Genomic DNA, 14,984 nt, shown 5'->3' with positions numbered 1-14,984 from the left:
ACCTTAAGATAATGGTAATCTTATCTTGAGACAACCGTAAAACACAACAAGTTAATAATTAAGTTTCCCTTGTTGGTTTGTAGTCTGAAAAACCAGACCAGTTGTCAACATTAGATGTTCAGATTCACACCATTAATATGAATAATATATGATATGATATGATTTAAGTGCTCTTTGGCTAAGCTATCATACATTTATTGCCCTCATGAAGCTACAAACCCATTGTTATTGTTCTCAAATGATATTAGGGAGGGATATTTGATCAGTTCTCATAAACATGTCCTGAACTCGTCCTATGGCTTCATTCATTAACTCCAATCTAACCTGTGTGTGGGTGTGATTTATGACTGTGTGTTTTTAATAACAGATTAATTGACTTTATTTAATTTTGTACAGTGATGCTGACGTCACACATCAGACATTTTCATTTGGTCTTGGATTAGAGAGCATTGAGGTTAAACTACAGGGAGACTCAAATCATGTATTCTTTGATTTTATTTTTGTCTAAATAGATTATGAAAACTTAAACTTCAATGAGTTCTTTTTTAATCAAACTTGAAATGATTATAAAAACTGAGATGAAAAGCAGGCTTTCATGTGATCTTGGGTGTACTGCATACAAGTTTGTAAGAGAGTATAGTGTTGAACAAATCCTCCTGCATCATTAGCATGTCTTGACCATGTCCTGGAGTTGAAAATATTAAATTATTGTAGTCAGAACTTTGTGTTTGTGTCCATTTTCCTTCAATTGTTTAGCAAATTGGAACACAGAAACATGGAGGTAACTAAATATATACATGGCTTTATGTCAATGGAGCCTGAAAGAGCTATAAAAAGGTTGCCATAGTCTACATGTTTGGGGTTTTTTACATGACAACAACTGATGGTCTCAAACACATTAAGAAGACTGAGAACCTTCACAGACATTAAGAAGGCAAGTCATTCTACAAATTAGCTCTTCACAAGGCTCATGTTAATTAGAAACCATTCCAGGAGACCACTTCATGAAGCAGACTGAGAGAATACCAAGAGTGTGCAAAGCTGTCATGAAGGAAAAAAGGGAGCTACTTTACAGAATCTAAAATATAAAACATATTCTGGTTTGTTTAACACTTTTTGTTAATTAAATAATTCCATATATGTTCTTTCATAGTTTTGATGTCCTCAATATTAAACTACAATGTTACAAATAATTAAATTAAATACAAATCCTTGAATGAGAAGGTGTTTCCAAACTTTTGACTGGTAGTGTAGATGCTGCCACAATGTTGTGTTACTTTATAGTTTTAAAAATATTTATATAAACAGGAATATAACATATCTATGATACTTTAACTCAACTCAACTGTATTTATATAGCACCTTTCATACATAAAAACATGTAGCCCAAAGTGCTTCACAGAGTAACAGACAGTAAGAAAACAACAGTAATGGTAAAATTATAAAAGGCATAATTAAAGAAAAAGATAAAGAAAAGTTAAAAAATAAGGTAGAGTTAACAAGATCAGATGAACACAAGAAATAAATAAGATAAATAAATACATGTTAAAACAATGGTTTAGATAATAATGAGAATTATTAAAATAATTGAAAAATAAAAATAATAAAAATAATAATAATAATAACAATGCAGTCCAGGGCTAAAATAAACTACTCCAAATTAAAATCTAGATTAAAAAGGTAAGTCTTATGTTTACTTAAGAAACAGACCACCAGTTAAAAAGTCTGGACAGCCCCAAACACACCTGCAAGACTGCGTGCGTGTGCGTGTGCGCGTGCACGAGGTAGTGAGGCTGCCCTATCGACTGAGCGCATTTCCTCACAGCGCGGAGGAATACAGTGAGCCATACAGCAGTGGTTCGTCTTGCCTTGCCCGCCTCCTGCAAAACCTTGTTCAGTGGCAGCCGTCCATTTCCTCTCTCCCTGTAGCGTTAGCAGACCAGCGTTCCCCACTGAAACAGACATGGTGAGTATTTAATCAACTGTTGATTATGATGTGTACGATTTTAAAATGAATTACTTGACTGAAAGACGCCCTGGGGTTTTTAAGTGTCTCTGTGTTAGCTGTTTAAAAAAAAGAGTCATGTTGCCTCCATTGCTGAGCGCGCGAGTAGAATGGACTCAGTTGAGCCGTTGGGATAGCTAACAGTAGCATACATGCTAGCTGGTAACAGTGGGACGGTTTGAAGGAGCATCTTGTCTCTTATCCTGTCGTCGTAAAGCCAGTAACCCGCTAATGGAGATGATAACGGTGGTTGAACTTCGCGATGAAGTGTGCTAATAGTTACAGGTGGTCTTGTTCTTGTTGCGAAAGTTAGCATCACAGCTACTGTCACATTCTGGCATTATAGACGGATTTCCCGGTGTTCTGTCGAAAAACGCTACCGTGCTATTTTTTCCCCCGCAACGGGAAATATCAGCAGAGGCTTTCAATTCGTGCTATTTATTGATGTTTTATGATAACTGACAGGTTGAAGTGTCAGATCAGAAGAAGATGAAGCTGTTTTGTTACATTTGAAGAACTTAAATTGAAGATTGCGGTAGAATATCTCATGACATAATGCTCTCAGCACAACAGAATCATTTTGTATCACACCACCACTCCATCCACTTTCATTGTTACAGTATTAAAGGCTGTTTTGATGTTACGTCTTAAAATTATTGCACTGTATCTCGACAGTTTTTTTTTAATGTCTATCTGTCTATAATGATGCTCTCAGTAGTGTCAAGCGCCCAGGATTGTGGCGTTACGCATGCGCAGAGCCGGAAGAACTGCTCGATGAAACACCGGCATCTGATAGCTGGGACGTCATTCACACATTTCGCTTTAAATTAAAAAACCTCACTTGGTTTAGGGCAGGGGTTCCCAAAGTGTGGGTCGGGACCCCCTTGGGGGTCGCGAGACACAAATGGTGGGTCGTGAGATGTCTTCCAGAATGGTTTTTTTTAAGTGATCTAAAAATAGTACATTTCACCCATTATAGTAAAAAAAATGTTGACAAAAATAGTAGCCAAATTTGAAATAAAACCTGTAAAATAGAAAATGTAATGAGTTTTCTGCTTTTATTTGTTGCCAGATGACTCCTAGGTTTAGGGTTAGTGTATAGTTAATTGTCCAATGCATTAGTAGCAGTAGGTTCATTTATAACAGCACAGGAAACACAGACACATGCTCATACAGGGAGGCTGATTTTCTGCAGACCAGCTAAATGAAGCCACATTAAACCACATTGAGGGACAGTAGGGGCTGTGAGTCTTTGGCACCTATGTTTTGGGTTTGGGAACCCCTGGTTTAGGGAGTGATGGTGATTACAGAAATTGCATTTTAACGCCAGGTTTGAACTGAAATGTGTCCGAGTCACACAAGGAAACACTAAAATGAAGACTGGGTGAGGTTTTAGTGGTTTTCCAGGCAGAGCGTTCATTTGGTCATTGGTTTACAGCCTTTAATATTGTCACCCTAACCATCGAAACTATACTGTTGCATATAATCTGTAACTGCTCTAGATAACAGATATCAAAGTACAAGATGCAACCCATTGTAAAATCTGCAGTGGTAACAACTGACAGTCCTAATTAGGTCACAGATTATGATCCAACAGCAGAATATGGTCATGAATAAACCACATTTCTTAACTGCCTGTTTGATATTAGAAGGATTTTCTTATTATTGTCGAGTTTTCCCATCGTAACCATGAAAATAGTTGTTTAAATTCCCACAATGGTTAAAGGGCAGGCATGTTTCTAGATATCTACCCCCTTCCCAGCTCTGATACTGAGTCCGGTTTGTCCACTGTACAGTCCTGAGGGAGTGGTTGCAGACATGGTATGTAGTTTATTACTTACAAAGATAGCAGCATACATCCACAAACACAAAAGCTCTGGAAAAACTGGATTAGAACAAAAGCTTTTTTCACACTATCTAATTCTTGGATTAACATAGACTGTTTGCTTTGTGTAAACCACTGATCAGTATCTTTTCACCATGCAGGCAAGAGCTTACTTAAAGAAACTTGAACATACAGTCGGTGATATCACGATTAAATGCTTCATATCAGTCTATCAATAATTACTTGATTAATGGCCATTTAATTTTCCATTTAAATTTAAAGTCAGATTTCTGCTCCTGAGTGAAAGTTGAAGACGGCTTGTTAGCTTGTGTCTGGATTTACTTTCTGATAAACTTCTTGAATCCATAATTTCTGACGGTGTCAACAGGAAGCAGGTCTTTAATGTAAGATGAGATTTTTGTGAAGTTTTAGTTTGTACATTATTATTATTTTTCTCAGGTTGAGATAATTAGCATTATTTGATTGAAATTTACAAGAAAGATGTATAAAATTGTGTACAGTGTATCAGTTTAGTAGAGTATTGTTTTGAGTTGTGCTCTCCCTTTTATGATTACTAAGGGTTAAAGGCAGAGTGATGTTTCCCACAGTGCAGTGAACGCATCACGGTTGTTCGGTGTTCAGTTGTACTACGGTCGCGGTGGACATTTAACATGTTCAGATAAGAAGTTGTCTTCGCACCCTGAAAGTAGATTTAATGAAGTGTATTAAGTTAATAGTGTCAGACTAATGACTCTGCTTTGAGCTATTGGTTTCTGAGTTTTCTTCCGTGTCGCTCGTTTCAGCTGTGTTTAAGCTCCGCCCACCTCTCACACTGTGACATGATTGGCTGCTCTTCTCCTTCTGTCTAGTGTTGGGTGGCAACTAAGGTTTAACCCTTCCCTTTCCAGTGGCTGGGGTGTATCAGGTTTATTTATATCAAATTTTATCGAACATTAGTTATATTTATGTTGAATTACTACTGGTCTGTGCATTGTTTTTGAACATTAGACCACCATGGTGATCTACCAAAATGTCTGACAGTTAAAGGTGTTGTTTCTGTGAGCCCCTTAAAACATGAAGGGTATTTTAATGTATGTAGTTTGATCAGAGGTGGGTGAATCCTGTTAAAATGTGTTGTTGTTTGAGCTATCTGTAAGGTGACACATCACTTCATATGTAGAACATCATGCATTGCAGCTTACGTCTTTTTGTTTACCTCAATCAAAACCTGTCTTCATGGTACAACGTGGGCCCAGATTATATTCTGAGGTCTCTCCCTGTCCAAATCAAATCGTCCTTTTAATTCTCCTGTACTCCAAAGTGCTGCTGGCTGAGCTACTCTCATCATCGGACATCTCTCTTTTCACTTCCAGACACTTGATGACTGAAATGTGTTGTCTGTTAAAAATGTGCGATTTGAAGTGACCACAAACTGAAAGCTGACGGTAACGTGACCTGAAATAGTAGAAAAATCGCTGTTTGGACATATTTTGGTCCCTGGTGTGGACGCTAAAGTCTGCAGTGATCCAGTTTGAATGGATGCAGATTGTGTGATTACAGCAGCTATGTGACAGACAACGCTTTGAAAAGGGTAGTAGTTGGTTGGATTGAGACATCTCTGTTGTAGTGTTCCCTTTGAATCTGTGGGGTTTTTTTACAGCACAAAGACTTGTCTTGTGAGTCAGCTTGACTGCTGTTGGAGCGACAAAACAGAAAACGATCATGTGCACAGTCGGCTTTGATTATGTGAGAAGAATGGACCAGACGAGTTCTGATTTGGCGTGATGTAAATAAATATTGTGATTCAAACATTGATGGAACAGACAAAGTGGATGTGTGTGGATTTGATTTATAAATATCAGTTTTTCTGTGCATCTGCGTTTTTATACAAGTAGGTCATCACCGACCATGACTCACCAGATTGTGAATTATTGATCGTCATCACTAATAAATCTTCTTTATTGATTCAGATCCTTGAGGTTTCGGTGCATGTAGTTGAAAGGGCTTCCATGCTACGTTGGCTCCATCTAACATCAACATGGTTTGAATCGCCGGCATCACAGCGGCTCGAGAGGAATTTGGCCTGGGTATTAGAGGGGTTAGCAGCTTGTTAACTATGGCTTGAATGCACACACACACACATCATGGCTGTCATCATAAGACACAATCTGTAAGCCTGGTTATTGCTTAAAAGTATTAGGGGTTTAACGATTCTTTTTAACAACGATTCGATTCGTATCATGATTCGTGGTTGCTGATACGATTAAAGGTCGATGTTGGTTCATTTAGAACGATACAATTCGAAACGATTCAGTGACTTGAAATCGGTTCAGTAACTTTTTAGCCAAAATTCAACCAGTGTGACTGTGAAATAAATACCTTGATACTGGACTGTCCTAGATTCCTGTGGTGTCTTGTAAGGGAATCGGGTATAAATTAATTATGGATATAAACGTTGTGTGAAATCCCATGGCGCCTTAGTACAGTGAGCGACTTATTGAGAACATCTCCGTCTTTGCAAAAGCCAAAGTGTTTCCACACGCTGGACCGCAATGCTGGCTTGATAATTTCTCGCTTAACCACTTCTCCTCTGCCATCCACCATGCTATGTTTTGTTGTCTGCTGGCAGGCAGCCTGAATTGAGTAACGTTTAATGTCTTCTATTAAAAGTGCAAAAAAACTACATCCATATAAAGTCTGCCGTTCTTAAATCCAATGCGTTATTTCCTAGTATCGATACAATCAATTTATTACCTTTTTAAACAATGTTAGATCGATATATGTCGTCCCGAAGGCTAACGTGTTGAGCACAGATCGATGTAGTCAGATCATAGGAATATAAATCAATACATCGATGTAGTAGATTAACCGTTACACCTCTAATATGTATGTATATTTATTATTATGTTTAAAATGAGTTGTTTTATCTTGCTGCATACAATTGTAGCTTTTAAAAAGTCTGTTCACTAGAGGGCATATCAAGTAAGTCTGGACCTATCAGTAAATATTTGGAATAAACAACAGAATGTGGCTCTCTTTCTTAATGATAATGGAGTACATAATTAAGTTTGATGTCCATTTTTCATTGATTATAATAAGGACAATGTAAGTTAGCTATGAGCTCAATGTAGCTTCTTTGGTTGGTCGTAGTCAAACTTCGCCTCTCACTTCCAAAAGCGACCTCACCCTCATTTGGGAGGTCTGTAAAAGTCGTGATGCTGGTGCACAACATTTCTCAATAGCCGTTAAATAAAATTATTATCTCACTTTAAGGTATTTAATTACAAAAGACCCCCAAAATGTCCATTTTCATTCTAGATTTGCTGCTTTTATCCAAAAGTCGAGGATTAAATACCCAGATGAGTTGCTGTCTCCAATATTTGATGTGAGAAAATGTTGAAATTCTCATTCAAACATCAGATAATCAGTTCAGACACATTTCATTCATCCAACATGTGTTTAGAAAGGCTTCTTGTTTATCTAACGTGTACTGTAATGGGTTGAAGTAGTAAATACGTATCGTGGGAAGGTCAGTGTTAGATTTTTGTTTGGCTAATTTACGAAAAACAACAACTAAAAACATCCTGGGGTAAGCACTGACTCTGTTGAAGCAGTCTGGATCGGGCCCCTGTTCGAGGGGGACTTTGCTGTGACCCATGATGCTGTCTAGGGGGTCAGATGACCAGCCAACTGATCCACCCTAGGAGCTGCAACTGTAGCAGTGAGATGAAAGGCAATGAGAAACTGTACGCATATGAACACACTCACAAAACCCCCATGACCCCCCCCAAAGTCTGGACTCTGTTACTGTCGCACATCTTGAATTAATTTCCTGACATATCTGAGGGACCTCCTCTGGTGAGGCCTCCTGGACTCTGCTCACACACTTTGTGTCTCTGTCAAAGTGTTGAAGGCTCTTCATCTGTACTGCAGGAGGTGGTCACTTTATCAGTGTGTCCATCTTTACTGTACATCTGACAGTCACCGCCATGCTTCGGCTTAAAGACACACTGACATGGAGGCACAGGGAGCCGGGTTCTCCAAAGACTCGCTCAGCTGGAGTCTGTGTCAGTCAGAGGAGAGCAGCGTGTGGTCATGTACACTCACCGCTGTAAGACAACAGGACATGATCAACAGTTTAGCAGGATATAACAGCAGACTAATTTGTCTCCGCTTGGACGAGCGACCTGGATAACATCAACAGGAAGGACCTGCTTCCAAAGAGAGACATCAGCTGTCAGGTTGGTGCCACTGAACTGCCCTCTGCCACTATAGAGGACTTGTGAAAACTTCTGTCATCCACCCAACAACCCAATCACCCTGGACCGATTGAAAGACAAGTACTGCAATTATCCAGCGACTCGATCCCTGTTCTGTTAACCAAACCAGGAGGACAGGAAAGATCTTCTCTGCCAAGTTAAGACTCAAACACTCGTCTTCCTCATCGGCACAGAATAATGTGACGTTGGAGATGTTAAAATCTGCTGTACACCATCCCCTCTCTGTTCTTTTACATATCAGGAGCAACTGATAGATGTCTGGCTATCATTTTTTCCATCCACCTATTCCTCCTGCTTTAAGACAGCATTCCTGCCCCTCCTGCAGTAATCCCCTCATCATGCTCCCACAGAAAGTAGCTCTGTTCCCCGCTGAGGACGAGCTGGTGAGCCTGTCCACAGTCTATGACCTCCTGGACGAACAGCAGCACTGCTACACTGACCTCCTGGAGCAGCAGGAGAGGAGCTACAGAGCCTTTCTGCAGATGCTAATGGACTCTTCGTCCAGCCGAATGGACAGCCTGGTCAGAGAGCTGCAGGACCTGAGGAACTGCCTCCAGAGAACCAAGACCGAGCTGGCAGAGGTTAAAAAACAGGGCGTCCAGAACAACAAGCGGGCCGAGTGTCTCGCTGAAGGCTTGGTGATGGTGCGGGGGGCGGTGGATGGCCTCAGCATGAAAATAGGAGGAACTGGAGGAGGCTCGGGAGGAAGAGGTGTGGATCTAAAGCAGAGCAGAGGAGGTGGCGGGCTAAGGCTAGATGGAGGAGGACGAGGAGTTGGAGGAAGAGGTGGACAGGCAAAAAAGCCAGAGCCGAAAGCTGCGAAGCTGGTGGCAGACCTCACAGATATCCACTTTGAAGACTTTAAGGTTGTAATCATGCAAACAGCTTGAGCTTTTAGAACTCTGAGGGGTGTTGTTGTAAATCTCCGGCATGATCAGAGCAGAGAAACGATAGAAGGGTGTTTATCAGATATTTTTGTGACAAGGTGTTCGCATTAATGTGCAAGGGTCAGCTGGTCTCAAACGGTAAGAAGATTAATGTAACAGCAGCCTGAAAACCATATAAGGAGTTGTGACGGCTTCATGCAGTCGTTGCACTCATTCCTCCCATCAAAATAAGAACAAAATAAGAAGGGTTTGTTTGTTTTGAACCCTTTGAGGGTCTGGCTCCACTGTACTGCTGTATTGTTTCTATCACCTATTCACATCCTTGCTCTGGCTGTCGTTCAATATAGAAAATGTGTTCTCAGAATCACAGACGATTGCTTTTTTGGTTCCAGTTGACACTTTATTGCAGTGAGTTTTGCATTGAAGGTAAATCATAAAACTGGATTAATTGAACCTTCATTTTTTATTCCTATCACCTTTGTTATTCTATTCCAATCTATTATTCTCGTGTGGTGTGGTTTGGAGGTATTTTGATTTAGAAGATGGATGTTGACCTGCAGGGAGGACCAAAGTCTGGTGCGATCCATGTTGAATAAATTGCGTTCAGTTTTGACAGGTTTTTTTTTTCGGCACACCTCTTTGAGTGTTTTCGTGTGTGAGGACTTTTCCTGATTCTGTCAGCAAGAATTTTCAGTATTTTGAAAACTAACTTGTTTGGTCAAAGTATTGATTATCGAAACCCGGACTTACCCGACTTGGAGCTAATGAATCATTAAACGGTGCTTTAACTCTTCTCTCTTTCTCTCCTGTCTTTGTGTTTCTGATTTTAGGCCGACCAACTAACAGAAGAGCAGATCGCCGGTAAGATGCCAAAATGAAAACACTTCTTTTTCACCTTCAGTGATAAACACACATTCTTAACGTACTCTTGCTGTTACCAACTTTTCTCTGTCTGGATTTTCTCTTTGTCCAGAATTTAAGGAGGCCTTCTCCCTGTTCGATAAGGACGGAGATGGGACAATCACCACTAAGGAGCTCGGCACCGTGATGAGGTCACTGGGTCAAAACCCGACCGAAGCCGAACTCCAGGACATGATAAACGAGGTGGACGCAGATGGTACGTCCACTCCATCTCAACATGTGGAGGGATTTATCCAGAGCGGGTGTTTTAAGATATCGACTGATGGTATTCTCTTCTCTAGGCAACGGGACCATTGATTTCCCTGAGTTCCTTACTATGATGGCGAGAAAAATGAAGGACACTGACAGCGAGGAGGAGATAAGAGAGGCGTTCAGGGTCTTTGATAAGGTAAGCCTGTGTGTGCGCTTTCTGTTGTAAAGAGTTTTGTCCAAGTCCAAGAGTAATGCATAGATCTGCATAATCAGGCAGACAGCTGAGTTGACTTGCAGGCAGACAGGATGTAGCTGTTTGCAAGGAGGCTTACAGGAGGCCTCAGCTCTTTGTCTGTGTCCATGTTGATCAAAGTTAGGTTGAGTCAGCACCTCAAAGTCTGTCTAGTGACCGCCATTGTTTGACTTCCAAACCTCTCTTCAGAAACGGACACGGCCTGTTATACAGTTTCTGATGAGGAATTCCTGTACCTCATTCACTCCAGAGCTTGAAAGCGGTTGTCATTGACTAGTCGGTAACTAACCCTGTAACTGCCAGCAGATCACGCAAATAATGTCCTAACAAAGTCCCAGCTCAGTCCCACCCAAACGCTCTATTTGTACAAACACAGACTTGGCTCTGTTATTTTTTACTACTGTGGTAACAACTAAACATCACCCCACTGTTTCATACTCAGCTGTTCATAGAGAGAGATGAGAGAATAAAGATGTCTTCCTCTCTCAGGGTGTGCAGCAGGAGCTACAGAAACTTAATGAAAACCATCTGTTGTAGACTGGAGTGTGAGAAACTGAACGGTTGTTTGTGCTTTGGCAGGACGGCAATGGTTACATTAGCGCTGCAGAGCTGCGTCATGTCATGACTAACCTGGGAGAGAAGCTGACGGATGAGGAAGTAGACGAGATGATCAGAGAAGCAGACATTGATGGAGACGGTCAGGTCAACTATGAAGGTACAAGAGGAACCTCATCTAAGTGTGTTTTTATTATTTGATGGTGAATGTGTTAAACTTTGTTCCTGATTGTTGTTCTGTTTTCCTCCACAGAATTTGTTCAGATGATGACCGCCAAATGAACTGGGCTCACAGTAAAGACAAAGAATCAGTCAAATGTTTCACTTACCTCTTATTGCAAAAATCTACATTTATTCATACTGTTCTGTATAGACAACTTAAACTGAATGTTGGAAAAACTGAAATTATGTCCATATAAACAAGCTCAAAAAGACAAAAAGAAAATCCTAAATGAATCTGCATGTACTGGCTTGTATTCCCCGCCCCCAGCGCTGAGCTGCCCAATCAGATCTCAACATGTTAGCCGAGCAGCCTCTCTGCAGCTGGCTGGTTTGGCCTCTGCTCCTCTGCTTCCTGGTTCCATCTGCCTGATGTCATGATGATTCTATGGGCTGGCCAATCGCCTTTCTTCTATGACTTCCTGTTTTCTTTCTTTCTGTTCTTCATGCATGCAGCTTTAGATGGGTTACTGTCAGGGGGCCCAATGGCAGGAGGCTGCTGTTGGGCCTCAGGTTGGCCTGGACCCACAGTGAGGCGGGAGGGAGGGAGGGAGGGAGGGAGGGAGGGATTAGTTGACGGATGGATGGGAGTGAGTAAACCAGCAGAAACTTTGCAGTTTGCTTACCTAAATGAAGTCAGTGACGACAGAGATATTTTTAAGAAAAATATTAAAATGGAATAAATAAGAACTCATTTTAGATTATCTGTTTCTGGCATGTCAGGATACTTGCTTTATCCTTTGTGTGTTTACCTTTTTGAGGGACAAGCCTGGGCGGGGTGTGGATTTGAGCCCCTGGGTGTCGGCTGTGTTCGAGATTACTTTGAGGAGTTGAGGGGGGGGACTTTAAAGATGATGATACACAACAGATTTTTGGAGCAATACCTGAGCATCGTTTTTTGCTGGGTTGGATGACAAAAACTAGAAGTTGAGTCAGTAGTGAACTAATCTCTCATCGGGAGAGTATTGCTTCAAAGATGGCTTGTGTATCATGATTCTACAGGGGGGTTGATTTCAGTTTCGTGGGGACGGGGTCGGTGCTTTGCGGCATTTCTATCTTGTGTTTGTGTGTGAGTTTGCGTGTGTAAGTGTGCGTGTGGGTGCGGCGAGGCCCGGCCCAGTCCAACTGTTCTGTTCGGTTCAGTTGATCTGCATTCCAAGTTGTACATGCTAGTCTTTACATTTTGTTTTTCCAATAAAATACCATGAACGAACATCTTATGCTGTCTATCTTTGTGTTTCTCATCACGGTGGAGATCGAGTTTCTCTCTCTCTGTGAGTCTGTGGGGGAAGTGCTGCTTCATCATGACTCAACTGTGCTACTTATTACATACAGTGTCTCTCTGAGTGCCAGTGTTAGCACCTGAAGGCACTGAAGCCCACATACAGACATTTTAGGTTGGGGGATAGGTCACTGCTTGAATAAGCAACAATCAGACGCTCATGGAGGTGGTCAGGTTTTCAACAGAAACAGCAGAGAAGCAGGCAGTTGAAAGCGGCTACAGTCTTACAATAGAATCATTTGCATAGAAGCCGAGGGATTTGAGTGTATTGAAATACAAAAGCTTTATTAGCATAAAGAATCGAGGGTCAGGGTGAAACTCGTACTAAGAAAACAATCAAATGCATCCCCATAGTTACTCTGATAAACTTGCCTTGTTGATGCAGATATTTACAACAACAACAAAGATTCTGCTTCTTAAAGCATCTGAAGAAAAGAGCTAGCTTTTTAAAGGTTTAAAGATTTTACTGCCACAGAGTGCGTACAACTAACAGGTCCAGTGTATACTTGGTGTTTAACACCCACCAGAACTGAAACAGGTTCAGTAATTATGTTCCAGTAAAGTTAGCCTTCATCACAGTTTGTCCTTTGGCTAAACTGTCATTAAGTCAGGGGCTGAGGGACTTTCTGCCAAGTGTGTTAGCTCTCTAAACAACTGATGGGTGTCATTCCTCTTTACTATCTTATCTGAATCTTCCAGTTTCAGGGTTGTGCATGATAGATGGTGAAGTATATGTGTGATGCCAAACCAAATGCAAAAGGAAGAAAAAGGTGAATGTGTCAACTTAAAACCACTTCTTTGAAAGAACTTAGCTCCTCTAGTAGTCACTGCCCAGTTTTTTAAAGGTTAGAAATGTAATTCATGCTGATCACTCACAAGTTCTCTGCATTTTCTGAGAGCTAGTTTATGTAACTGGTCTGAAAGTCTCTGGTTGTGGCTGGTGAGAGAGTTCACACTAATATGTTGCCCATTGAAACGTTTTGGGGGTAAAGGTGACCAAACTTTCCTCGACATATCAACCATTTTATCCACAGACTGTCCAGAAGAAGTTTATGTAGCCTGTGGTTTCAGACAAAGTGCTTTAGATATGTCTGATGACCTGCAGAAGTTGACACTACAGATCACGAAATTCATCTGATAGTGATATTAGAAATGAAAGTGACTGAACTTCAGGGTTAATTTAGTCCCTTCTTCCTCTTCTGTACAAAACAAGCTGCAACCTCCAGTCTCAAAATATGAAGCCAATGCGGAAGTGTTATAAACTGCAATTCATCGAGCATACACTTGAGGCTGACTGCAGAAACACCTGAAACCACATACACACCCATTCAAAGAAGACGGATCTTTGCAGCATTAATAAACATGTTTACAGCCTGGTTCAAAAAACGGCTTCGGTCTAAGTCACTAGTTTCTCTATCGGCACACACTGTACGGGGGGTGAATTATTTTCTAACACGACGGTTCAGAAGATATTAAGATTACGAGTTTTTGCCCAAATAAGGACATGACTGACTTGACTGACAGGCAGGAACACATAGCTGTTAGTCAGGAGGCTCAAACCCCGCCTCTTCACCTCACACTATGTTTGGTTGAGCTCAACATTTCCAATATGGCTACCGCCACCGATTGGCTTAAAAACAGCGCTCAGGAACAGATAGGTGACGTCACGGATACTACGTCCATTATTTATACAGTCTATGGTACAAAGGGATGCTGATTTAGTAAAGTCTTGTCCAATGAAGGGTTCAAATAGCAGTTTAAGTAGGTTGTGCTTTAGGCCATGGTTACCTGTGATAAACAAGTTGATACCTCAGAGACGATTAAAACAGGATAAAAGACAATGAGTCCACTCTGTCATCCAAATATGGTCCCAAAAATTCAAGATGGTGACGATCAACATACTGAACTAAGTTGTCCAAAAACAATGGATGACATCATAGTGTCTCCACCTCTTACAGTCTTTGGTTTGACGCTACAACATCCATTTTAAGTGAACTGTTTCATCTGTGGCTGCTACTAAAGCTGCTGTTGGTAGTCGTGATATAAACATCAGTTCAGATAGAGATTTCGAATGTCAACACTACCCACTCCCCACCGGATTTCCCCTACTTCTTGTGCACATTCTATGAGGAAGTAGTGCCGGCTTCCAAGCCAGTCAGGACGACGTAGTAGGGCCCGCCACTCGGCCAATCAGGACAGAGGGTCGGAGAGTAGCTCTGATTGTTCCTTGATAACGGAAAATGCAGAGATTTCGCCATAATCTCAAATTACTTAAATTACTGATGATCACTGATGGGTATAGTTACTTTTTTCCAAACCCCAGCACAAAAAAGTACAGTTTTTTACCCCATTCCTACCAACTGCCCCTTTAACTGATGTGTGAAGTTAATGCCTTGTTTTGAAGCAAAAACTAATTTAGATAAATATTTAATGACACCAAAAGTGGATCTCCTTTAAGATACAGGGCTGGTGTTTTCACAAATATTCTTAGTCGCATAACAGATTAAATCTCTTCTCTTGTTCTGGTGGGTGTAACTCTGGGTGTGTTCGATTCCATGATAGAGT

At 41.0% G+C, this 14,984-nt stretch overlaps 1 protein-coding gene across 1 annotated transcript; it reads left to right on the top strand.

The window, feature by feature from the left end:
• Window positions 1-1,835: 1,835 nt before the first annotated feature.
• On the top strand, window positions 1,836-11,370 carry calm1a (calmodulin 1a). The gene is made up of 6 exons (XM_034674856.1): window positions 1,836-1,966; window positions 9,828-9,858; window positions 9,971-10,114; window positions 10,200-10,306; window positions 10,943-11,078; window positions 11,172-11,370. Exons 1-6 carry the CDS (start codon window positions 1,964-1,966, stop codon window positions 11,198-11,200), a joined length of 450 nt encoding a protein of 149 aa, XP_034530747.1. The 5' UTR covers window positions 1,836-1,963; the 3' UTR covers window positions 11,201-11,370.
• The last annotated feature ends 3,614 nt before the right edge of the window (window positions 11,371-14,984 follow it).

The sequence above is a fragment of the Notolabrus celidotus genome, chromosome 22, assembly GCF_009762535.1.
Source record: "Notolabrus celidotus isolate fNotCel1 chromosome 22, fNotCel1.pri, whole genome shotgun sequence".
In the NCBI taxonomy this organism is placed as follows: domain Eukaryota; kingdom Metazoa; phylum Chordata; class Actinopteri; order Labriformes; family Labridae; genus Notolabrus; species Notolabrus celidotus.
The sequence above is the reverse complement of the archived record's forward strand: the minus strand, read 5'-3'. Positions and strand labels throughout refer to the sequence as shown.

Excerpts from the sequence above, each read along its gene's own strand:
- calm1a (XM_034674856.1), top strand. Across the intron at positions 9,859-9,970 it reads AACAGAAGAGCAGATCGCCG|AATTTAAGGAGGCCTTCTCC; the intron begins GTAAGATGCCAA and ends CTCTTTGTCCAG. Across the intron at positions 10,115-10,199 it reads AAACGAGGTGGACGCAGATG|GCAACGGGACCATTGATTTC; the intron begins GTACGTCCACTC and ends TCTCTTCTCTAG.